The sequence below is a fragment of the Penicillium oxalicum genome, chromosome I, assembly GCF_001723175.1.
Source record: "Penicillium oxalicum strain HP7-1 chromosome I, whole genome shotgun sequence".
Classification (NCBI taxonomy): domain Eukaryota; kingdom Fungi; phylum Ascomycota; class Eurotiomycetes; order Eurotiales; family Aspergillaceae; genus Penicillium; species Penicillium oxalicum.
In genome coordinates this window covers 847,312-871,550 of record NC_064650.1, presented here as the reverse complement: position 1 = coordinate 871,550, position 24,239 = coordinate 847,312, and the positions used below count along the sequence as shown (strand labels likewise).

The window sequence follows — 24,239 nt, the reverse complement described above, 5'->3', positions numbered from 1 at the left end:
TGGCCTGGAAGCGTATAGATCGCAGCCGCAGATAATGGGTTTCATTGCGGGAACCGAGACGGGAGACATGATTGAAGCCGTCTGATCCCCAGCTGAGACTGAGACCATGTCCAAAACTGTGGTGGCTCCGTTCCGAGGCTTGTCACGAGTGGGGATCCCGCGTGGTCCCAACCTTACGCGCTCCTCTGCAGCGGTCTCGCCTTTCAATCCGACCAGCTTCGGCCGACGAACGTTTCTTCCGCCAAGGGAATATAGCTTATCTCGGGCAGGAAACGACACCAAGCTCGCTTTGGATGACCTGGTTGAGACTTATTGTGGCTCGGTCATTTTGACCAGGGCAACCTGGTCTCCACGTTTCAGCTCCACCCATGCAGATGGCGGGTGGAACGCAGAAAAAGCCACCACGGCTGCAGCACCAACGATTGGCCTGACTAAGTCACGAGACGATCTCTTCGGCTCCAGATGCCCAGATGTAGAGAGACGTCTGCGGTGCAAGCACACTTGTGGCGCGAACCACATCGCATCGGCTTACTCGAGCGAAAGAGGCAGGAGTTCTAGTGTATCTACTCCGAATCATCATGCTGCATTTGGTGAAGGTCGATAGCTCGCTTTCTCATTGGCATCAATGATGCCGCTAAGAGGGAGAAGCTGGGTACCTCCATTGTCGAGAAGGCGTGTCGTTTGGAGACCGCTGCAGCTCAATCGGTCAAATTTACCGACCCGCGACTGCTCGTAAGACTTTGTTCAGCTTGGATGAGGCATACGGAGAGCCCGAGCGAGACGAGAAGATTCAGCTCCAACCCCATCGTGGACAACAGGAGCTGAAGAGTATTTGCCGAAGGTGCTAGTTGCGACGGACAGGCACACTTCGACCCAGTATATGATGTGGGACCCCCCCTTGAGATTGTTCTCTTGTAAATCTTCCTCGTCAGGACCAAGTGTCTACTTCATCTCTCAACCACCATGGGAATTGACGCAGGAACCCTTGGGGGGTTTGACCTTGCTTTGGCCATATCTCAAGAGGCCGTCAACGTCCAGCTGGAAAAGCTATACGACACCGAGGTGGAGGCGCCAGTTCCGGGCGGGCCCAAGTATCTGATTGATCATGAGTTCCACTTGCACAGTGTGGTCGTCACCAAGAAACAAGAGCGCAAAGTGTCTCGGAAGGGGCTGGATGCTTTTGTTTACTGCCCCAAAATTGATTTCCAGGGCGATACCCAGTCCAGCTCGGGCATCGCTCGAGTGACCTACAAGTTCCGAAGAGCTCTTCCGGGAGAGGTCAGTGCCAAAGACCTGGCGGCCGGAGTCTTGGAAGACAGTGTCATCCGCTATCAAATTGCCGATGATATTGATGAAAATGGAAACACTATCTACATCAATGCGGAGAAAATCATCAATGAGTGGGAGATGTCATGGGAAGCAGTGGTCACCAAAAAAGAAATGAAGGACGTTATGAATAGTAGGCAGAGACTCCTCCACCTCAGGCGTGTCCAGACCCTCCAATACTGACCCAGCCAGGTATCATCCAGGCCTCAGAATCGAGCGAAAGCCCGGTGGCCGTGGGCGGTAAAACCAAGGAAAAGCTCCAAGATTACGTGGATTCGAGTGTTTTCCGCGTGTCCACTATCTTCTGTGCATTTTCGAGTGCCCAGATTGCCAGTACCTTCCGTCTCGTTAATCCAAATGCCTCGCCAGAGGATGCCCACACCGGCCTCAACATGGTAGAAGAGATCATCAATCTGCTCAACCGTCAGTTTGGTAGTGAGCAGAAGGTCACAGTGGACGGAGTTTCCACACCCCACAATCCCTTCGTTCTGGGCTACACAATCTCCCAGAAAAATCCCTCTCCGGCACAGTACAATCCTGCGGCCGCGTCAGGGACCGGCCAGACCTTTCGATACTTCACTCCATCTGATTTTCGTTGCACACTCTCCAAGGCAGACCCGTCGTCGATGACCAAGGGGACACTCAACTTCTGTCTTTTGACGCAGCGGGACCAGAAGCCCCCGACTTTTGTCGAGCCCGACGCGGGAAGACAATTCAATGACAATGTGGACACTCCCGGGAGGTTTGATCCCAATCTTTTCGGAAAGATGAAGATCAAGGCTACCCCTGGATCCGCCGATGGGATTCTCGCCATCTCACAGGATATTTTCATGAATCATTGGATTGGCAGTTACATTGCTCCCCGCTTCTACAATGAGCCTTCTACCATCTTCAAGCGAATTGAGTCAGGAGTCTATGATCATTTTGACGCCTATCAATTTTCGCCTTATGGCTTTGCTCCCCATGACTGGGTCGTGAACAAGACCAACCGCAATATCTCCCGGGACACGACGTACAAATGGGACACGGAGATCAAAACGCGAATGATTGTCACATCAGTCGATGCACTGTGCGGGGATCCTCTGGAATTAATGAGAGTTGAATGTGAGACTCCGCGATCCAGCTTTTTCATGACTTCTTAGCTCACTTTGAGATGCAGTGAAAACCTCCGTGGAAGTCAGCTACAAGAATCGGGACACTAATGCCACCGAAAACGAAAAGCGAAGGATTGACTTCCAGGTTGTTTCTCGGGTCTGGCTAAAGCTATGCGGGTACCGCAAGCGGGCAAGTTGGATGTGGCTCCGTAAACCCAATATTGACGGTAAGTCTTCCATTCGACTCCCCCTCCCTTCCCGTCCCACATGGCGCATGGTGACTAAGGTGTATGATACACAGATGACAACGACTGGGAGGAGATTCACGTCACTCAGTCCTGGACCAATCTCCAATATCGCTTCTCGCTTGGCACCGACAACATCAACCGAGGTAGTTTTACCGTTTTCGATCAATGTGCAGATCATCTTGATGGAGACGGCAAGATCAAGGCACATGACCGAGCTCCCGATCAGGATGGCCAGCCCGGTACCTGGCGCACCCAAAGTACAGGCGGCTGGGTCGCCTTTTGGGATTTTACAGGGTTGTGGAATGACGAGCTTCGTGACATGTTGAGTATGCCCGAAAAGGTGGTTCAAGACCTGGCCGCCACCTCGGCCAATGCGATGACCGATCTCGTAAAGGGGCTCCAAACTTCCATTATCCTACCTGCGGGCGATGTGTTTATGTTCAAGGGTCTTGGAACGTTTGATGAGGGGCATGTGGCCACAGTGGTCAACTATGACCTGTCAACTGAGAGTGAGATTGCTCTCCGAGAGGGCAAGACGCTGTCATTTGAGTCGTGGAAACTCCCTACCACCAACAAGACTTAGCAGAGGAGATTGGGAGAACACATACACAAGGACTGTCCAACCCTTTCCCCGAAATTGGTGGCGGGGTCTTGAATTGAACCTGATCAATAGAATTGTGTGTGTGTGTGTGTGTGTGTGTGGTTCGACCCATCACTGGGCAGATGTACATGATTGAGACTACATCGAAGATAGCTCACCGACTACAGCAATCACCATCAACAAACCCAACAGAGACAATAATTGTGTGTGTTGTGCGTGATCTTTAGGCAACAATGCCCAGCATGAGTATTTTTAAATTAGGGTTAGCATCAATGGCCACTGAACATCGGGTACAAATGTGTCGGAATGGCGATGAGGTGATGAATCCACCGGGCTGTGCTCTAGTATGCATGAATCGATAGACGTTGTCCCCGCCAATAAGTAGACGGGTGAAAGAACGAAGGGTGAGACGCACATCTCGAGGTATGACGTACCAGGTACTTGGTACTGGTATGGAGACACTCAAGAGCAATAGTACAGCAGGGTGATCCCTGCCCAGCGGGCCTCGATGAAGAGCATTCACCTCCAACCTACGACACGCAGTGGAACTTATTGACGACGAATCATGCCGCAAGTGGTATGTCACCATCGTGGTCATAGGCAAGGCAGAGGGCTGAAGGCAAGGAAAGGCCGGCCAGACAAACGTTCGGGTTGGGCAAAAAAAAGACAGCCTTACATCAACTCGATACCTACATGGAGTCAATGTATTTGACCCCAACACTCCTCAAAGCCTCTTACCGGAACCCGCGTATACTCCTCATTAAAGCTCAAACCGGCAGCTGCGGAGAACACAGATATACTTTAGACACGGTCCCGCATTAGAAAGAAAAAAAAAAAACCACAAGCCTCCCCCCCTCATTCCCCTCTTTTTCCCCCGCTTTTTCTCCAGTCATGAGCTGGTTTAGCTTTGCTGGCAAGACTCGTGCAAAGAAAGCATAAAGTGCTTATAGTAGTCTTGATTGGCGAATCCACAAGGTTTGATGACAGACGGGAAGATTGACGGCGATTCGGGGGTACTATATTTGGAAGGGCGGTCACTGGAGCTTCCCATCGTGGCCCGCCCACGTTGACAAATAGAGGTGGGCTCGGGCCGCCGTCTGACTGTATGAAGGCCACTCATACTGCAGTTGCAGTCCTCGATCAGAACCGGTGTGGTGGAACGCTGTGCTTTGGCGTGGGACTAAGCGCAGTGGGCATGAGTACTCATTAGATGTCTTTCGGAACCTGTTGACCTTGAACGGATCAGACCATCAAAGTGTTCATGTGACTCTTGGAGCAAGCCGTCCCATGTCCGCGTCCGCGTCCGGACTGAGATGTACTGAGCAATGACCCGGTGACCCCTGAATCGTCGACTGAGTACTTGTCCCGTGTGCATGAAAAGCGGCAAACTGTAGTGATGCGAACATTGCAGAAAGGGGAGCCCCACTGGGCAGTGGATGGACGATTGTACCCTACGACATGATACATACACTCGGTAGAGTGACCGACTTTTCATGTACCTGGCAGCCTAATGCAGTCGACGACTGGGATTCGAGGATGCGGAGAAGATCCAGTAGACCCAAAGAGGACGGCAAATCGGCTTGGAGAGGCCTCGTCCACTGGTCATTCTCATGAGTACTTCCACCCTTCCAACTCCAAAAAATAAATAAGGACAATTAAAAAAAGCCAAAAAAAAGCAAAAGTAAGAGAAGAACGGATAGTGTCAAACATCAGCCCTCAGGGGCGGGGTAGAGAAGTATTAATTCATTGATTCATCCCTTGATTCAGAGACTACATGAACAAGTCGATGCCTTCAGATTTAAGGCTTTCAGCTTTACAATTTACAATTTACCCTCCAATTCACCATCTCACTTGAGAATTCAACGATCAATCTCCAAGTCCACAACAGACACAAATTGATACCCTCCCCCCCCTTTCTTTTCTCTCCTCTATCTTTTCAATAATGGATCTCCTTTGCCTACCTAATGAACTTCTTCTCTCCATCGCCAGTCATTTGGCCTGGCAAAGAGACATCCACCGATTTGCACAAACCAACTCCCGTATCTACAACCTGCTCGATCGCTACCTCTACAAATACAATGTGGAGAGAGATCACAGCTCCGCGCTGTTGTGGGGAGCCGAACATGGACGCGAGGCCACCGTCCGGAAGGCATTGATGGAAGGAGCCAACATCCACGCTCGATCAGAAGGAAATCGAACCCCCCTCTCGTGGGCTGCAGCAAATGGCCACGAAGCCATCGTCACACTTCTTCTCTCACAAAAGGGCATCTATCCAGACCTACCCACCTACGGCGGGGAGACACCACTGGTCCTAGCAGCATGGCACGGCCACGACCAGGTGGTCCGGCTTCTGCTGGCCACCCCGGGCGTCAACCCCAACTTTCGAACCGCACGTGATGAGACGCCCCTGTCGCTGGCCACCTACAGGGGGCATACCGGGGTGGTCAAGCAACTGCTCGACACCGGATGCGTGGATCCGTACATGCAAAACTTCAGAGGCGAAACGCCATTGACGCTGGCGGCGGGGACGGGGAAACAAGATTTGATGAAGATGCTACTTGATCTCCACAGTCCAGATTTGAGTCATGTCTCAAATGTGGCGACCCAGAAGATCATTCTATGCTAAACAACAAGCTTCGGACTCGATCTCTTGGTGGAACCGGTTTCTTCTTGGCAGACGCGCAACCCTTGTATTTTAGATTGAGCGACGCTGCAGGTGGCGGGCGAGCCCGCTGGCTCTGGTGACGAGCAGCACAGCACATACTCATCTGGTCGCGATGATTCCCCCTTTTTTTTTTAATTTCTTCTCTTATTTGATCTTCATCTGTGTTACTTGAATCTAATGATATTGCATCCAATTTGAAGTTTCTGTGTGATTCGGTGGCTTTGGAGCCAGCATGGCTCGTATTGAGCCTTGGGTACCTAGTACCTCTACGTGTTCCCAAAGATACGATCAAAAGAATCTCTCCTCACAGACCTCAAGTCGACCAGGGTTGCTGTTTCATTGAGGGGTTTCCGTTGCTTCCGGGCGGTCGAGGCACTGCATCCAACACGAAAGCGACGTGCCACGATACAATACGTCATCAATAGGTTTCTTTCCCCAGGACCTGCAGAGGTCGCAAACCAAGTTCGACCGGAACAGCGCCGGAGAACTTCACATCATCAGGGCCCTGATTCGAGACACGGAGAGTTGCCCGCTCGCTTCCCGGGCGTTAAGAGATAACCGAGATTTCATATGAGGGAAATTTCTATCAAACACAACGGCCACGTAATTGAGGTTTTCCGGCGTGACGGGACCTTATCATCGTGCAGGTGGACCTAAGGCACCTAATGGCATGGATCTACCTGCACAGCCTTAGCGAAGCAAGGGGAAAATTGGAAATCTAAGCAGTCGGGGAGGTTTCGATTTGTTCACATGGTACTCCATGGATGCTCCATGCCCCTCGCCATCTGGCCTCTTTCATCCCTCCCCAGAAGAGCTCAGCAACTTTGCCTTGCCCATCCCCAGAAGGGTTGCGATATCATCACTCTGATCGATGTTCGGGTCGAATTCCATGTATCCGCGGGCGGCGGCTATTTTCATACCCGCCAGAGATGTAGACCTCTCACCCCCGAAAATGCTCGGTGATGATTTCCATCCAAAGCCATGTCCGAGCACTCTACGTCCGAGCCGACGCGTGGTATAGTCGGGAGCTGGAGCCCATTCATTGTGCACGGGATTCACGATACTGTGACTACGTGGAGCAGTTCCCACCGTGTACGGTCTTTGTGGATACTCTAGCTTTCGGATTCTCGCTCGGGTTGCACACGTCTCACTCGAGCGTCTCCATCGTAACCAATTCTCGTCCAGATAACGGACTGTGTACACGGCGACGCGATATCCATCCGGGTCAGGCGTTGGTAACAGATGCAGACGATACCTATGAGTCAATTGAAACACAAGTCAAGTCTAGCTAAGTGTTCGTTTTCCGATCGACTACTTATAGATAGTGGTCCCGCCCATTCTACTCCTCAAGTAAACGAGACCTCCTCGAAGACTCTACTACTTATAGGTGATTCTTACCCCTTGGAAAGTCTAAGCGCATCCAGATCGCACGGCTCATTTCGGTAGTCTTGCTGCCACATCTCCTCCCCGACAATGCCACCACGTGCTTCACCTCCTCAGGCACACTCTCGGCCAGGAGAGCGCTCAGTAAGTTTACCAACTTTGATGCAACGGACTGCACCGCCCTGACATCAGATGCCGAACTCAGCGCGAAGCCGGCCGTGAAGCAAAGCTCTTGCACTTTATCTACGGTCAACCTAACCTCGAGAATATCCGAGGCAGCCCACAAAAGGTGTTGGATCTGATGAACGAATTTGAAACGGACCATCACATGATGACCGTCGGCATGTCCAAGGGAAAAATTGTGACGGACCTCATCGACGAGATCAAACCCAAAGTGATGATTGAGCTGGGCTGCTACGTGGGATACTCGGCCATCCTCTTCGGAGATGCCGTCCGGCGAAATGGCGGCGCGCGCTACCTCAGCCTCGAATTGAACCCTGAATGGGCAGCCATTGCAAATATGCTCATCGAACTCGCTGGACTGCGCGATTTTGTCCGTGTGATTGTCGGCCGCAGTGACGAGTCGTTGGCCCAGCTATACCGGAGCGGCGAGGTGACGAGGATTGAACTCTTGTTTCTGGACCATTACAAGCCTGCTTACACGACGGATCTGAAGCTCTGCGAGCACCACGGTATGATTAGACCGGGCTCGGTCCTGGCTGCTGATAATGTGCTTTACCCGGGCAATCCCCCCTACTTGGAGTATGTTCGCAGTAGTGTTCAGCAGAAGCGGGAAGCCGCCAAGCGAGGTCCAACCCGGGATTATGGCGTGGAGGGGATGCGAGAGCGAACTGTTGCATCTTTTATGCCTGAAGGTGACAAGCCTGCTTTTGAGGTCATGGGTAATCCCAACTTGGTGTATGAGAGTGTGTTGCGACAACCAGTAGGAGAACGGGTGAGTCATGTCCAAGTTCCCGGCACACCCGATGGAAAGTCCACCGAGGGACCTTTTTCAGAATCTGAAAGACTGCCTGGACGTATTTCTAATTAGGAATATAGGACGCTATTGAGGTGACACGCTGCGTGGGGGTACAGTACGGGGCCTGGTAGGTAGGCTCTGCGTGTGACACCACGGAGTCATCAGAGACAATATCCCACTCAATGAACATGATTAAATGGGAAAAAAAGGGGGGGATCAGCGTCCTCCATTGGCAAGCTCTTTGCTTAGCAATCATGCAATTCCTCCAGTCTATCCTTCTAGAGAAGTCAAAATTGGGAAGACTGTGCTCCGGTTCGTGGTTCAAGAACATAGACTGCCGCACGCAGTTTGCCAGGGAAGCCGAGCCGGGCCTCTTGCGCCTCGGGAGGCCGATTGGGGCTGACAGGTTCCGGCCGGTGGTCAGTGGCAGAAGTGGGACTGGTAATCCCGTTCGGGGCCGCTCGTTGGTCTTGTCGCGGGGCCGGTGGGGCAGTCCCAAGGGAGTTTCGTCGCCAGGACCTTCCACCTCCCCGCAATCGCGTCGATGGAGAATCGGGTCGGCTTGGAGAACGATGTTATATAACTCCGCACGGCGGCCCCGTCCGTTTTTCAAAGTTTCAATTCCAATTCAATTTCAATCGACAACCCTCCTGGTTCCTCTTGATCAGTCTCTCCGGAGAAAAAAAAATATATAATCGTCCGATTTCAGGCACTATCTTTACACTTGAAATATCGTGGTATTGCTCCCAAAGACGTCCTCGGCTCTGTGGTGACATCATGGCTTCGAAGACTTACAACGTCGGCGTCATTGGCTACGGCTTCAGCGCGAAGATCTTCCACATCCCCTTCGTGGAGCAGGTGCCTGAGCTCAAGCTGTATGCTGTGGTGCAGCGTACTCCCAAGGCCGACGATGATGCCGAGAAGGATCACCCGGGCGTCAAGGCCTATCGCACAACCGATGAACTTGTGCAAGATGCGGCCGTGGACGTGGTGATTGTGACGACAGCCCCCGACTCCCACTTTACTTTGGTGAAACAGGCACTGGAGTCTGGCAAGCATGGTAGGTGAAAATGCGACGCATGCCCGATTCTCACGGACCGAAACTGACGCGATCTGTCGCAGTGGTTTGCGAGAAGCCCTTCACCCCTACCTACAAGGAAGCTGAGGAGCTCGTGGCTCTCGCTGAGAAGCAGGGCAAGCTCCTCGCGGTCTACCAGAGTAAGACTCACCCCCCCCCCCCCCCCCGGAAACTAGATGAACGCCGCAAACAAGACACTAATCCAACCGTCGTTTGGAATCAGATCGCCGCTGGGACGCCGACTTTGTCACTCTGTCAAAGCTCGTCAAGAACGGCTCTCTTGGCCGCATCTCCGAATTCGAGACCCACTTTGACCGTCATCGGCCCGAAGAGCCCTCTGCGGACGCTCACAAGTGGAAGAACAAGGTCATTCCAGGTGGCTCGGCCATCTATGACTTGGGCACTCACCTTCTCGACCAGGCCGTGCATCTCCTGGGTCTTCCCCAGCGAGTAACTGGCTTCATTGGCTCTGCGCGGGCGCAGAACACTTCTGGCTTTGAAGATTCATTCACAGTTCTGCTGCACTACGCCAATGGCACGCTAGTGACCGCCAAGGCGACTGTAGTGAGCCCCGAGGAGGAGCAGCTGCGCTTCTGGGTCCGTGGTGAGAAGGGTAGCTTCAAGAAGGTAAGTTTGATGACCTGGATCCGTCCGGACCACAGAGCTCGATCCTGACTAACTTGTGATCTCCCCCAGTACTACCTTGACATTCAAGAAGACCAGCTCAAGGCTGGCGTCAAGCCCACGGATAATGGGTACGGTCGTGAACCTAGCGAGCGCTACGGTACTCTCACCACCGTTGAGGGCGGTAAGCCTGTGAAAGAGGTTGTTCCCACGGTTGAGCCACCCACATACACTGAGTACTACCGCAAGCTGGTGCGCGCTCTAAACGGAGAAGGTGATCTTCCAGCCAGTGGCGCGGAGGCTGCTCAGGTCATTCGCCTGATCGAGTCGGCGCGGGAAAGTTCTGCCGCCGGCAAAACTGTGGAGGTTTAGATGGAAAATTGGATACCAAAAAACACCCCCTTCCCACCTGTAAATCGAGAAATCTTGCGGCAGTGTGGCCAGCGGAGACAGGATTTGATGTAAAAAGAATTTCATACGATATCCATTTCAAGTATTCTACCATCCATGCGCATACCTAGCTCCCTTCCGTGACTACGAGTCACAGTCAGTTTTAGTCAAGAAGATGAATTCCAGCCGTCGATATGAAGAATGCTTTCAGGAAACCTGACATGGTGTTTTTTTTTGCCGTTTGCGGTATTGATTGATCGGTCATAAGAGGTGAGCACTGGGTTATTCAATTGATTCTAAATATTTGGTTGCATACCATCAAAGACACGATCGAGCGGGTCCATGGAACGACCAGGTCGGATCTCATTGCAGGCACTGACAAGAGAAAGTGCTAACTGCCTCGGGCTTCAGAGACAGACATATACTTACCATGCACCCGCGCAGATTCAATGTCTTTCATAAAGTTCACTCCTCTCCGTACACGCGGGCTGACTACCAACGGAACGAGAGATTCTCGGGATCTTGGTACGTGGCAGTATTTATTCGACAATGGGAATCGATCTAGCATCCACCTATGTACCTGACATTGGATAACTTCCTGGTAGGGAAAAGCCCTACGGCACAGGCATAGATGCGTGTCCCTGATATCGGGCTGCACCAGGGCACCCTTTCTGAACGACACTATCGATGAAGCACTTGTGCACACAGATTAGTTTTGTCTTTCTTCTTGGAAATGCACCTTTATCGAGCGACTGATTGATTTCGAAAGTGTCCATGTCGATTGAGAGGCTCTATTCGAAACAATTCCATCCCTCCCACATCACTGGTTGCAGTGATTAGACCTTATGCATCCGGAATGACATCAGTCAGTGCCAAGCCGCTAGGCTCAAAATGGAGTTTCTGTTACCAAACGCAAATCATCTCAATGGAAGGGGTCCAATTGCACCGTGCGTGTTGCCCATTGCCCGTAAGCAGCAGAGCGCCGGCAGTGTGCCCTTTCGACAAGAGCTTGGGCAAGTGAGGCCAGGACCCGTACTCCGCGGAGATAGTCAAATACTCGTCCACGGCTGTACCGGCACAGCGTGTCCAGCATGGATGGAAGAGGGGGACCGGGAAACACATGGGTCAATCACTCGTGGTCTTTTCCCCCTTGTCTGATCCATCTTGAGGTGTTCCGCGTGTGAGGTCAAGTCTTTTTCTTGCGATCGACATTCTGCTGAACACCCACGTCTGGAGTTGCGAAGTAGTCGGCCGTACTTGGACCGCGATATACATCTTGTTCCAGAAACGGTCGGGTTGCCGATTTACCTCCCCCCCCCTCTCGGGTCATTTGCAGCGACCGTTGTCGGAATCATGGCTCACACCTTACATGGGCCGATGAAGTTGTCGGATGTAAGGACCTGGCACGTGGATATTGACCGTTTCATCAACCCTTGGCTTCCAGCACCGCGGCTGCATCGATTGCCCCGTTCAATCTCTCGTTTCTTGGGATATCGGGAGAGTCCACCGCGACCGCTGGGAAATGTAGTGATTGCTTTCTGGTCCTTGATCGGAGCATTCTGGGGTGTAGCCGTGATCGCAGAGGTTTCCAAGCGCATTCCTTCCTTTGAATCTCGAGATACACCGGCCGTAGTGGGAAGTTTTGTGAGTTCGCACCTGGCAGTGACCTCCCCTCCTCCTTCCGTTCATGCTCAGCTGCTGACCAGCAAAACGTGTGAATGTCATAGGGTGCCGCTGCTGTGATCGAGTTTTGTGCAATCCAATCGCCCTTTGCGCAGCCCCGCAATGCCTTTTTCAGTCAAATGTGGGCATGTTTGATGGGCATTGGCATCTCGAAGCTCTTTGCTTTGAATCCAAACGCCGAACAGTATACATCGCTGGGAGGAGCTCTGGCGTGTGCGCTCACCACGGCTGCGATGTTGCTGACCGAAACCATTCATCCGCCAGCGGGAGCCACGGCCCTTCTGGCTGTGACCAATAAGCAAATGGCGAGTCTGGGGTGGTTTTTATTCCCGGTGATGATCCTGGGTTGTATCTTGATGCAGGCAGTGGCATTGTTGGTCAACAATATTCAGCGGCAGTTTCCCCTGTACTGGTGGACATCACACCCTCTGTCCAAGCGCCAGATCACAGATGAGGAGAAAGAGGGAATTCGTCGAGAGCCCGCTCCCACTATTCCGGATCATTATGAAGAGAGTCTAACCGATGTCCCTCGACGGATAGTGGTGGAGCGTGGAGAGATCTTTGTGCCCGAGGGGATGTTCCTGTCAACGGCAGAGAAGGAAATGTTAGAGAAGATTAGTGAAAGAATGTAAACACTTGGCTGATCGAAAGATGAGCTGGCCCAAGCCTAAAGATAAGCTAAAACACATGACTACGGAGCGCGAGCGGGTCAGCCAGGACAGATAAGACTACTGTCTGCAAAGAAAATATGCCAATGCGCTGTCAGGTAGGGGGTTCGAAGCCCTGAACTGATAACGCATCGTCGCATACTTTGAGCTACTCAGTGGCTGGAAGGCTAAACAGATCAGGACAATAAAAGAGACGGCTATCTCCCGCCAACCAGAGCGAGTTGTGGCTCAGTGGCAAAAGGGACACCTTGACACCTTGACACCTGGTGGCCTTGTCGCCACTAGCATGAGGCCTTAAACAAACTCAGGCTCCAAGGCCGATAATTTTTCTCTGCCCAACAGTGTGCGGTGACCTCTGAAACAGCCCCCCTTTGCCGCTGCGTAGCGAATCAGAACTCGTCATACGAGGTCTGCGACCCACCGCCTCGAAAATTTGTTCGCTCACCTCTGCGAGAAAAATATTGCCGTAGAAGGGCCTTGCACGAACAGCGTCGAGTTCGACTGGTTCAACGAAAAATTTTCAGCTGCGACAACCTAATTTTCTGCATCGAGTGCCCGCCGATATAAAAAGGCCAAATTGCCCCCCCTTCGTAATCGATAAGGGTTTGTACAAGAAGTTTCCTTCTCCCTCCCCCACTTCTCCTTCTATTCGACTTCTTTCGCCCCTCTACTGCTCGCCCCGCCTAGGCGCTCCACTTCAGTCTCTTTTTGCCTTTCTCTGCTTTCAATCTCTTCGACCACGACTGATACGGGTCGTCTTTACCTCATCGATCACTCTTTCTTTCCTCCCCCCTCGCTCGCATACTCCCTCCCCCTTCTGAAAAACCTCCTCCTCACTCCTCTTTCTCCGCACTCTCATACATTCCTTCTGTCAACATGGTTTCCGCCTCCAAGGCCGCCCGTATGGCGAAGCGCGCCGAAGCCGGCGACAAGAAGACCAAGAAGTCCGCCTCCAAGAAGGAGGAGGACCCCTCCGTCGCTGACGTTGCTGATGGCGATGAGCAGCCTGCCACGACCGAGGCCAAGATGAAGGACGTTGAGAAGCTCACCTCACAGATGGACAAGCACGGTCTGTCCGATCGTGTCACCACCGGTGTGCTTTCTTCACTGCCCGCCTCTCGCGACGTCAAGATCACCTCTGCCTCGCTGGTGTTCCACGGAAAGGTCCTCTTCACTGATTCCACGCTCGAACTCAACTTTGGCCGTCGTTACGGTCTCCTTGGTGAGAACGGCTGTGGAAAGTCTACTCTCCTCAAGTCCATTGCTACCCGCGAGTTCCCCTTCCCAGAGCACATCGACCTGTACCTTCTGAACGAGGGTGCTCCGATGACCGACAAGGGTGCGTTGGAGTGGGTTGTCGATGAGGCTCAGGCTCAGCTTGACGGCATGGAGAAGAAGGCTGAGGAGATCCTCGAGAGCGAGGGTCCCGACAGCCCCATTTTGGAGGACCTCTACGATGTGAGTTTTACCTCAAATTTTGCTAGGGTGTTGAGATCAAATGGCTCTTCTCCGAACTATTGTACGTTTTGAACGCAGCTGACATGTTTCCCCAATCACAGCGCATGGACAAGATGGACCCCTCCACTTTCCACACTCGTGCCTCTCTCATTCTCACTGGTCTTGGTTTCAACAAGGTCACCATCCACAAGAAGACCAAGGACATGTCCGGTGGTTGGCGTATGCGTGTGGCCCTCGCCAAGGCCCTTTTCGTGAAGCCTTCCCTGCTGCTGCTCGATGACCCTACTGCTCACTTGGATCTCGAAGCCTGTGTGTGGCTTGAGGAGTACCTCAAGAAGTGGGATCGCACCCTGGTCTTGGTCTCTCACTCTATGGATTTCCTCAACGGTGTCTGCACCAACATGATCGACATGCGCATGAAGAGTCTTCTCTACTACGGTGGTAACTACGATTCGTACCACAAGACCCGCGCCGAGCAGGAGACCAACCAGATGAAGGCCTATACCAAGCAACAGGAAGAAATCGCTCACATCAAGAAGTTCATTGCTTCCGCCGGTACATACGCCAACTTGGTGCGTCAGGCCAAGTCTCGCCAGAAGATTCTGGACAAGATGGAAGCCGATGGTTTCATTCAGCCCGTTGTGCCCGACCGTGTCTTCACCTTCCGCTTCGCCGACGTTGAGAAGCTGCCCCCTCCCGTGCTCTCCTTCGATGACGTGAGCTTCTCTTACTCTGGCAACTGGGATGACACCCTCTACGAGCACCTCGACCTCGGTGTGGACATGGATTCCCGTACTGCTCTCGTCGGACCAAACGGTGTTGGCAAGTCCACCCTGCTTCGTCTCATGACTGGCAAGCTGAGCCCCATCGCCGGTACTGTCAGCCGTCACACTCACTTGAAGCTCGGTGTCTACTCTCAGCACTCCGCTGAGCAGCTGGATCTGACAAAGTCCTCCCTTGAGTTTGTTCGTGACAAGTTCCCCGAGAAGTCCCAAGACTACCAGTACTGGCGCCAGCAGCTTGGCCGCTACGGTCTGTCCGGTGAATCCCAGACCGCCATCATGGGTACTTTGTCTGAGGGTCAGAAGAGTCGTATCGTGTTTGCTCTGCTTGCTATTGAATCCCCCAACATGATTCTGCTTGACGAGCCTACCAACGGTCTCGACATTCCCACCATCGATTCTCTTGCTGACGCCATCAATGCCTACAACGGTGGTGTTGTCGTTGTCTCTCACGACTTCCGTCTGCTGGACAAGATTGCCAAGGACATTCTTGTTTGCGAGCACAAGTCCGTTCGCCGCTGGGACGGAAGCATCGGCCAGTACAAGAAGTACCTCCGTGACAAGATGGTGTCTGCCGGTGCTGTCTAAGTTGACCCTATACACTTGTCGAACCACGATGTCTCTTTCTCTCCGCCCCTCCTCCCCCCTTTTCCCCTTATCTCTGATGACGACGAAATGCTAGACCTGAATCGAAGGCATTACAATGCCTCTTGTCTTTACTTTTAAAAGTTGGAATGATCTTTTTAGACTGGGCTATTGCCCGCTACCCCGAGTCCGCCCTTGTGTGGATCGCAGACCAATGGTTTCTTGTCCATGGGTTTTCATTCGACGTTTCTTGCATACATTTTTATTTGGTTTTTTTTTTTGGTTACACGCTCTTCTGAATTTCATTCCCCCTCTCGTTGATGTGGCAATTCACCGCAAGATTGTCGCTGGTTTTCGTCCTGGGCCCGTTGGTGGTTTATCATGCCCGCATCGTCGGACTCATTCTGTCTGGCAGAGAGTCTAGTTCAGTTGCTCCTCCGTGTGAATGGATTTCATAGATTTTATAAAACTGTCAGACTGGCTTCCTTTGTCCCGACCCACCAAGAGTGCCTTTTGTCCGGTAGTCGCCTCGTAGCAGCTTTGTAAAAATTTACAACACTCGGTTTGTCTACTGGGACATGGGCTGAGAATTAGTGTCCAGTGTAATCTGTTCGAAACCACCTGATAGGTGGGAAGTGGGAGACTCATTATGTCCATGTTATCGCTAGGTAGGAAGTGGCAGGCTTGGCCAGATCTGGTATAAATGAATAATAAATTGGTAATTCATCACTCAATGCTTCGTCCGGTCTGGCACCAGCTCCGGCCCGAATACATTGGGTGTCTCTTGCTGCTTTTGCTCCATCTCCAGTCTCCGCTTCTTGGCCATCCGCTCTGTCTCGCTCTCTGAAGCCGCCGTCGCATCTACAGCGGGCGTCGATCGTGGCGCGGCGGCATCCCGCTTCAAGTTGACCTTTTCAGGATTCTGACAATGATACAACTTCTTGGCGATGCGCTTCAGACTCTTCATCTGATCCGGATCTGAGGAAAGAGGTGTATATGACTGCAGGAGGGCCGCGCAGTCCATCAAGACCTTGAGCAGCTTTGTGCGAAGCTCGAACAGTGGATTCTGAAGGGTGGACGCATCGGACCCTGAATCAGTACGGTCAAGAGGGCCGCCGAGCTTGGTGTCCAGATAGAACTCTGCTAACGGCCGATCGGCGAGGAAGAGGGCCGCCAGCCAGATTTGAGATGGCGTATAAAGGAAGTAAGCGTCTGTCATTTGGGCGGCGGATTTGAGGAGTTCACGTGTCGTGCTATGCGCACGGCCGATGCGCTCCATGATAGATGAGCAGGGTATTGGTGGAGGTGCCAGGGAGAGGATGCCCTGCTTTAAGGATTCGGAGGTTTGATGGGGGAGATGAGGTGCTGGTGCAGCTTGGCCTTGAGCGATGGCCGAGAGTTCCATGATACCACCTTCGAGACCACGGAATGGATGGCGGACGTCGAAGGTGAAGCGAAGACCCTGCATGAGAAGAAACTCAGGTGCAATGACATCCTCGGCGGTGGTGTCGCCGGGAATCCCGTCGGCAAATTGCCTCAGGGACATGTAGTAGTTGTCGGTCTTGGTGGCCACGAAGAGGGCGCAGGCCATGATGGATTTTGGATGGTAGGTCATAGGGGAATTTGTGAGGTAGAAGCGGCGGAGGTATTGAATAGCAGTGGCCTGCGAGTCCAAAATGCTGTCAGAATCTTTGCGACTCGTCGACGCCGTGGTAGGTTCTCAAGCATCTGGCACGCTCGTGCCTGGAAACTTACTCGGACATTCGTAGGAAGAGGTGGCCTGTACGTATCTCCAAGCTCTACGGTCTTCTCACAGTAGTACCGAACCAGCACAAGTTCCTCTTCCGGAGTCAGGCATTCGATGTCCTTCTCCTCCTTGACATTGTCAGGCTGAGATGCTCCGTGAGCGGCGGCTGCGCTGGATAGATGTCGTTCGCGGGCGCGACGCAAGGCGGCGCGGACTCGATCACTGGCAATCTGGTTGGTGGCAGTGCGCAATGATCTGAGGGAGGTTTCTGTATAAGACCACAGTCGAAATTGCGAAGATGCGCGGTAGATGTCATCCTCGATCATTTTGGCGGGTTAAGAGGGACTCCAGCTTCCCGTTACTTCACGTAGGAATGAATAGAATGAGCCGACTTCGCTTGGGTGAGACTTGGATCGGACGTCGAGATCCAATGGGAAAAATGGAAAAGATGAGAATTGGGAACAACTCTTTTCACTCTTTCAGCCAAACCAAGCCAGTAAACGTAATCATTGAATTGACCTGTGGACCCGGGAATGAATCTAGCAACATGGCGGAGTGAATGAATCTACATGGGCTTATCGATAAGACTAATTCGAATACGAACCCGCTCAGCGTCCTCACTGGACTGTCGCAAAGCCACATGCTCCCCGGACCAGAAGCTTGCTTTAACCAGCATCACATCTATTCTACTCACCCGCAATCGTAGTCCAGGTTGCTATTCAATTCAATAATATCTTATTTCTTAAGATATCGATCTTATCATACGTGAGTACAACTAGTAAATATGACAGATATGACCTTTTCTGAATTTGGTAAAATCCTAGAACACCATAATAATGCATAACAAAAAACACAATCAGCTCATGCACCTGCAAGCAACCGTGCACAAACATCATCAACTTGACCGTCGTCTAGTTGACGAGTGTTTCTGCTGATTCCAAGCTCAGCAAACACACGCACAACATCCTCCACCTGGAATCCCATTGCCTGAAAATTGTCAACCACCCCTGCATCGTAACCATCATATCTGTCAAACACCAGATTTGTGAGCTTGTTGTTAAAAGTCAATCACTACTAGCAGAGGGGGGGGGGGAGGACTCACTTTGCGGGAGGATCGTCGTCAATGGCGAGCGGTGATTCTGCGGTACCCTCTTGACCAGCGCCAGAGTCGCCAGATGGGGCACCTGCATATACCACAGCCCATTCACGAGCGACACGCTCAAATTGCTGTGGTCGCTGTAGCATCATATTGGCAACCTCAGCATCCTGCGGGTCCTTAGGCTCCGGTGTGCTCAGCAAGGATTGCAATGAGATCAATGCTGACTTGATTGTGAGGACGGGAGACCAGGCACTTGACAGAGTATCGAGACAGATGGCACCCTGGTAATCAATTAGGACTGCTCCATTCTAAAGAGGATGAGAGAGAACTCACAGTTTGACTGCTAACATTTGGATGCCAGACTTTGGTCTCAAATTTCATCGTCGGGGGTCGGAATGGGTAGTCAGTGGGGATCTTGATATCCACATTGTACGTGCCCCCTTCGTATGGTGTATCTGGAGGGCCAGGGAAGGTTCCTCGCAAATGTGTAACATCATCCTGGTTGCCGATAGGCTGTACCGTAATTTTGGAATGCACGTCCGCATGTATGTCGGCTAGTTCTTTAGCGACACGTCGACGATTGTACGATTGCCAGCCATGTTTTTTGTATGAGCGACAGGATGTTTTCAAGATGTCAGGTAGGCTGCAGGACGCCGATGAACGGTTCTATCCACTTAAGAGATCGACGGAGGTCTTAAAGATCAAGAGAAGGAGGGCTATGCCTTTCTGGTACAAGTGGTATTAGTGGGCAAGGCATCAATTACTTCGCGTCGCCCTTTGGTCTGGGGAAAGGTTGTCGCGTAAAGACAGACAGAGTTGGAGCTCACAGACTTACCCGATGGAGGGGAAGTATGAGTGCGTGCGGAGCTTCAAAAAGATGCAGGTCCGCGGAGTCGGAGTAGATCTTGGCGCAAGAATTTTCAGAACCACGGAGTGAGACGAGTCACTGAATGTAAGTCTCACAAGATTTGCGAAGAGAAAAACAAATTGAGAGGCTACACTGGAGGTAGTCAGCTGTTAGAGGTTCTCAGAGCTTGCCATAGTAATACCTTGTGCGAAGACAGCCCGCACCGAGATGAGGCGCGCAGGCATCAATGACCGCATCCACCAGCCTCAGGCGCATCGAGGTCACGTGGTGTGATGGCAACAGCTCCCAGCTTTCTAATCTCCGAGCATCGACCTCGTCAGCTACACTGATCATCCACCCCTTTCATCGCCCGCTCATCAGTCTATCGCCTCTTTTGACTGATAGGAGCGATATTCTCCCAGCTTCTCAGACTAACGATCCGCTGCACCACATCTTCTCACCACTGACTCACGAACATGGTTAGTCTTAGCAAGACCTGGACGCTACTTACCTTGAATGAAAGGCTCATCATTTACCCAGGGCAATCAACAATCTAACATGGGCGGAGGCCCAGGCGGGGATGGGCGCGATGACAAGGACAAGAAGGTTTGTTGAAACAAGCTCATAAGCCAGGCTACTCAGCTGCTAACACAAGGCCCTTACAGAAGGATAAGCCCAAGTACGAGCCACCACCACCACCCACCACCCGCATTGGCCGGAAGAAGCGCAAGGCTGGAGGTCCTAGCGCTGCATCGAAGCTCCCAGACATTTATCCTACCTCGAGATGCAAGCTACGATACCTGCGAATGCAACGTGTGCATGACCACCTGCTCTTGGAGGAGGAATACGTGGAGAACATGGAACGCCTGCGCAAAGCCAAGGCTCAGGCTGCTCAGGGCTCAGCTCGCTCCGAAGATCCGGAGCTTTCCGATCGGAACGCCGACGAGCGAAGTCGAGTCGATGACATGCGTGGCAGTCCGATGGGTGTTGGTAACCTGGAGGAACTGATTGACGATGATCATGCTATCGTTTCTAGTGCGACGGGCCCAGAATACTATGTGTCTATCATGTCTTTCGTGGATAAGGACCTTCTGGAACCAGGTGCTAGCATCTTGCTGCATCACAAATCTGTTTCTGTGGTCGGTGTTTTGACAGAAGAGTCAGATCCACTTGTGTCGGTCATGAAACTTGACAAGGCTCCAACTGAATCATACGCCGATATTGGTGGATTGGAATCTCAGATCCAGGAGGTTCGAGAATCCGTCGAATTGCCGCTTCTTCATCCTGAGCTGTACGAGGAAATGGGTATCAAGCCTCCCAAGGGTGTCATCCTGTACGGTGCACCCGGAACCGGAAAGACACTCTTGGCCAAGGCTGTTGCCAACCAAACGAGTGCCACATTCCTTCGTATTGTTGGATCAGAATTGATTCAGAAGTACCTTGGTGATGGCCCCCGCCTGGTCCGTCAAATTTTCACCGTCGCAGCCGAGCACGCCCCATCCATTGTCTTCATTGACGAGATTGACGCTATTGGTACGAAGCGGTACGACTCGACATCCGGAGGCGAGCGAGAGATCCAGCGTACTATGCTTGAACTCCTAAATCAGCTTGACGGTTTCGATGACCGTGGCGATGTGAAGGTGATCATGGCCACAAACAAAATCGAAAGTTTGGATCCTGCCCTGATTCGTCCAGGTCGTATTGACCGAAAAATTCTCTTCGAAAACCCCGACCGTGAGTCCCCCTCTCCCATCTATCTTTGGCCATGTGTTTCCCCTATACTGACTTTCTCGCAGAAAATACCAAGAAGAAGATTTTCACCCTGCACACGTCCAAGATGTCCCTTGGTGATGATGTCGATCTTGATGAGTTCATCAATCAAAAGGACGATTTGTCTGGTGCAGACATTCGAGCAATATGCACTGAAGCTGGTCTCATGGCTCTTCGGGAGCGCCGTATGCGGGTACAGATGGATGACTTCCGGTCGGCCCGTGAGCGCATCATGAAGACCAAGCAGGATGGCGGTCCCGTGGAGGGCTTGTACTTGTAGACAACTGACGATGCCTTTATTTTCAATCGAATCGGCTTCAAGTCCGTGTCTGGTTGGCTATGATGTGTGTACTCTACTTAAGAGCTGTGATCAGCATTTGCATTTGAAACTACCCTTCGCCATCTTTTATCTGTTCTAAGCATTGAAGGACCTTAGATCCGATGGAAGCGTCAATATTGTGGTTTCTATACTCGTTGTCAAGCATAGTGAAGACATGGTGGCCTCGTAAATCGCAGTGGCTCCCAGTGTCATTGAAGTCGTTTAAGAAACAAACGCCGAGGCTCAAGCCACCTCTGGTTGCAAAAAGTACAAACAAGCTAGAAGTGGGTCCTCCTACGGCCTTATCTACAATCGCGCATCCAACTGATCTCATACCAATACTAACTGCCCGCCACCATGGATGGATTCGACGAGGATGCCTTCAAGAAATTCTTTCCCTCTGGATTTGGGAAGCAACAGAAATCCGTCGACGTAGAGTCGCAAATAAACCGATCCAAACGAGCTGAGATTGTGGCCTCAAACCCGCTCTCTGACCCCCAATCTGTCGAGTCAAGCACCCCCATCGAATCGGCCGCAAGCGAGAAGCGACCACAAGAGCGCCGACAAAGCGACGACGATGATGATTCGGATGACGATGACAGTGATGATGATGACGAGGATGAATTTCCTGTCTCTCATGAACTTGTGCTGAAGACACATGAGCGTGCTGTGACAACCATGACCGTTGATCCGTCTGGAGCACGACTCATCACAGGATCGACCGATTGTACCCTGAAATTTCATGACTTTGCCTCCATGACACCGTCAACCATTCGCGCTTTCAAGTCTGTCGACCCGTCTGCAAAAAAACAATCCGCGGCTCAGGATACCCATGCGGTCAACTACGTTGGGTTCAATCCGCTGTCTCCTAGCCATGTGCTTGTCGTTTCTGCCACAGCCCAGCCCCGAATCCTGAGCCGAGACGGCGAAACTGTGACGGAGTTTGCGAAGGGTGACATGTATCTCCGGGATTCGCACAATACGAAAGGTCACACATCTGAGGTTTTCAGCGGTGCTTGGTGTCCGACGGACGAAAACATATGTGCCACCGCTGGATCCGACAGTACAGTACGAATCTGGGATATCAATGTTGGACGATCTCAGAAAGAGGTCATTGTGCATAAATCAAGGGCTGCTGGGTCTGCAGGACGGACCAAAGTTACTGCTGTGGCCTGGGGATCACCCAAGCAGGGAGGATCCAACATCTTGGTGGCAGCAGCCTTGGACGGAAGCTTGGTAATGTGGGGGGGTAATGGGCCGTTCACTAGACCCAGCGGTGAAGTTCGAGAGGCACATACCCGCGATACCTGGACGAGCGGCGTCGATGTGAGCGCTGATGGGCATCTTGTCGTCAGCAGAGGAGGCGACGATACAATCAAGCTATGGGATACCCGAAAATTCAAATCTCCAGTTACAACCGTCACTCATCCGTCCACCTCCTTCCGTTATCCCACTTCAAATATCCAGTTCTCGCCCAACTCGGCAAACATCATTGTCGGCTCCGAGACAGGCCATCTGCATATTCTCAACCCCGGTACCTTGAAGCCAGAGCTGGTGACGCCGGTCACCCCAGGATCACCACTGATCACTGTCATGTGGCACGAGAAACTCAATCAGATCCTGACTGGCTCGGCAAATGCTGAAACGCATGTGCTATACAACCCTACCATTTCGGCGAAGGGGGCGGCTCTCGTGATGTCCAAAGCCCCGAAGCGTCGCCATGTGGATGACAATCCTTCTCTGACAACGGATCTATCCAGCGGACTGGCTGGAGACTCTGTGGTAGTTAGCTCCAGCGGCGTACCACATTACAGCTCTGCCACATTTGCTGCCCGTCATCCGACAGTTGGTCTGACGGCATCTGGTCGCTCAAGGGATCCCCGTCGTCCTCATCTGCCGCAGGTCACTCCTTTTGCAAAGTCACAGCCGGATGAGAAGCATATCCGTGACAACATTCCGCTCAGTTCAATGCGTGACGAGGACCCTCGAGAGGCACTGTTGAAATACGCCGAGAAGGCTCAAAAAGACCCCATCTTTACACACGTGTACAAAGAGACGCAGCCCCATGCGATCTATGCAGAGTTGAGCGACGAAGAAGAGCCTGGCCCGGAGAAGAAGAAGACACGGCGATGATTCTGATTTTTGGGGGGCAGCGCAGTGGAAATAACACGCGCTGCGGGCTGTTTACAAGTAGAACATAGGGACTTGTGAAATCTACGCCGAAAATGACAGCCTCTGGAGCCATACTTTTGGACGGTCACACGCCGCTTGACAGCCCACTGCCCTATACCGCCCCCTATTCTGCATCTAGTAACTAGGACAGTTAGTCACTCTCCTCTTGTCCGGATTTCACGCTTCAACGGCGCATGTACGCAAAAGGATACACGGGACCAAATTATCTATAACGTGTACAATGAACCATTCAAGAAAATGGTGTGGCTTAGACTCTTTAGTCTCGACTGTATATCATATGAGCAAGGGCACGGGCGAATTCCAGTAAACGAGTACTAGCGGAAGTAGAAGGATTACCATAGTATCTTACTAGCTTTCTGCACAAATAGAACACTTATCCTAGCAGCGACCCAGATTCAACTATTCACGCCGAGTTGACACTGATATACATCGCGATTGAGAGAAGAAATGAATGACGTTTTCCCGTCGGACTGATAGCCGAATGTCTGGAATGTGCCCCTCATACCTGGCCGTAAAATGACGTCCACTCTAAAAGCATGATGTGGTGGCCTAAGTCGAAGCGCAAAGAGCGAGCAGCGAAAAGCGCTTCACCCAGTTGTATGAGCTTGGACCTTGTGGCCCATGTGAGCAAGGCTGCACGCCTCTTTTTGGGGGGGCGCATCTCGCTGATTTGCGGACGGACTTTTAGCGCAAGGAGGAA

The 24,239-nt window shown here is 52.1% G+C and overlaps 11 protein-coding genes across 11 annotated transcripts; 9 read left to right on the top strand and 2 right to left on the bottom strand.

The window, feature by feature from the left end:
- Positions 1-106: 106 nt before the first annotated feature.
- Positions 107-604, top strand: POX_a00296 (uncharacterized protein; the record flags this gene model as incomplete). Its single annotated transcript, XM_050109241.1, has 1 exon — positions 107-604. One exon carries the CDS (start codon positions 107-109, stop codon positions 602-604), a length of 498 nt encoding a protein of 165 aa, XP_049973009.1.
- A 359-nt stretch (positions 605-963) lies between these two features.
- Positions 964-3,251, top strand: POX_a00295 (uncharacterized protein; the record flags this gene model as incomplete). The annotated part of the gene is made up of 4 exons (XM_050109240.1): positions 964-1,459; positions 1,519-2,430; positions 2,486-2,647; positions 2,722-3,251. 4 exons carry the CDS (start codon positions 964-966, stop codon positions 3,249-3,251), a joined length of 2,100 nt encoding a protein of 699 aa, XP_049973008.1.
- Positions 3,252-5,211: 1,960 nt separating this feature from the next.
- On the top strand, positions 5,212-5,895 carry POX_a00294 (uncharacterized protein; the record flags this gene model as incomplete). The annotated part of the gene is made up of 1 exon (XM_050109239.1): positions 5,212-5,895. The coding sequence occupies one exon, from the start codon at positions 5,212-5,214 to the stop codon at positions 5,893-5,895; it is 684 nt and encodes a 227-aa protein (XP_049973007.1).
- Positions 5,896-7,407: 1,512 nt separating this feature from the next.
- Positions 7,408-8,368, top strand: POX_a00293 (putative catechol O-methyltransferase 2; the record flags this gene model as incomplete). The annotated part of the gene is made up of 2 exons (XM_050109238.1): positions 7,408-7,461; positions 7,523-8,368. The coding sequence occupies 2 exons, from the start codon at positions 7,408-7,410 to the stop codon at positions 8,366-8,368; spliced, it is 900 nt and encodes a 299-aa protein (XP_049973006.1).
- A 705-nt stretch (positions 8,369-9,073) lies between these two features.
- Positions 9,074-10,370, top strand: POX_a00292 (uncharacterized protein; the record flags this gene model as incomplete). The annotated part of the gene is made up of 4 exons (XM_050109237.1): positions 9,074-9,356; positions 9,419-9,514; positions 9,598-10,001; positions 10,071-10,370. 4 exons carry the CDS (start codon positions 9,074-9,076, stop codon positions 10,368-10,370), a joined length of 1,083 nt encoding a protein of 360 aa, XP_049973005.1.
- Positions 10,371-11,741: 1,371 nt separating this feature from the next.
- On the top strand, positions 11,742-12,703 carry POX_a00291 (uncharacterized protein; the record flags this gene model as incomplete). Its single annotated transcript, XM_050109236.1, has 2 exons — positions 11,742-12,032; positions 12,116-12,703. The coding sequence occupies 2 exons, from the start codon at positions 11,742-11,744 to the stop codon at positions 12,701-12,703; spliced, it is 879 nt and encodes a 292-aa protein (XP_049973004.1).
- A 912-nt stretch (positions 12,704-13,615) lies between these two features.
- On the top strand, positions 13,616-15,567 carry POX_a00290 (ABC transporter ATP-binding protein ARB1; the record flags this gene model as incomplete). The annotated part of the gene is made up of 2 exons (XM_050109235.1): positions 13,616-14,197; positions 14,299-15,567. 2 exons carry the CDS (start codon positions 13,616-13,618, stop codon positions 15,565-15,567), a joined length of 1,851 nt encoding a protein of 616 aa, XP_049973003.1.
- Positions 15,568-16,294: 727 nt separating this feature from the next.
- POX_a00289 (uncharacterized protein) lies at positions 16,295-17,637 on the bottom strand (the record flags this gene model as incomplete). The annotated part of the gene is made up of 2 exons (XM_050109234.1): positions 16,295-17,227; positions 17,320-17,637. The coding sequence occupies 2 exons, from the start codon at positions 17,635-17,637 to the stop codon at positions 16,295-16,297; spliced, it is 1,251 nt and encodes a 416-aa protein (XP_049973002.1).
- Positions 17,638-18,172: 535 nt separating this feature from the next.
- Positions 18,173-19,533, bottom strand: POX_a00288 (Ubiquitin-conjugating enzyme; the record flags this gene model as incomplete). The annotated part of the gene is made up of 5 exons (XM_050109233.1): positions 18,173-18,338; positions 18,414-18,691; positions 18,744-19,053; positions 19,246-19,410; positions 19,460-19,533. The coding sequence occupies 5 exons, from the start codon at positions 19,531-19,533 to the stop codon at positions 18,173-18,175; spliced, it is 993 nt and encodes a 330-aa protein (XP_049973001.1).
- Positions 19,534-19,733: 200 nt separating this feature from the next.
- Positions 19,734-21,307, top strand: POX_a00287 (26S proteasome regulatory subunit 4; the record flags this gene model as incomplete). Its single annotated transcript, XM_050109232.1, has 4 exons — positions 19,734-19,736; positions 19,798-19,863; positions 19,923-20,991; positions 21,054-21,307. The coding sequence occupies 4 exons, from the start codon at positions 19,734-19,736 to the stop codon at positions 21,305-21,307; spliced, it is 1,392 nt and encodes a 463-aa protein (XP_049973000.1).
- A 396-nt stretch (positions 21,308-21,703) lies between these two features.
- Positions 21,704-23,479, top strand: POX_a00286 (uncharacterized protein; the record flags this gene model as incomplete). The annotated part of the gene is made up of 1 exon (XM_050109231.1): positions 21,704-23,479. The coding sequence occupies one exon, from the start codon at positions 21,704-21,706 to the stop codon at positions 23,477-23,479; it is 1,776 nt and encodes a 591-aa protein (XP_049972999.1).
- Positions 23,480-24,239: the final 760 nt, after the last annotated feature.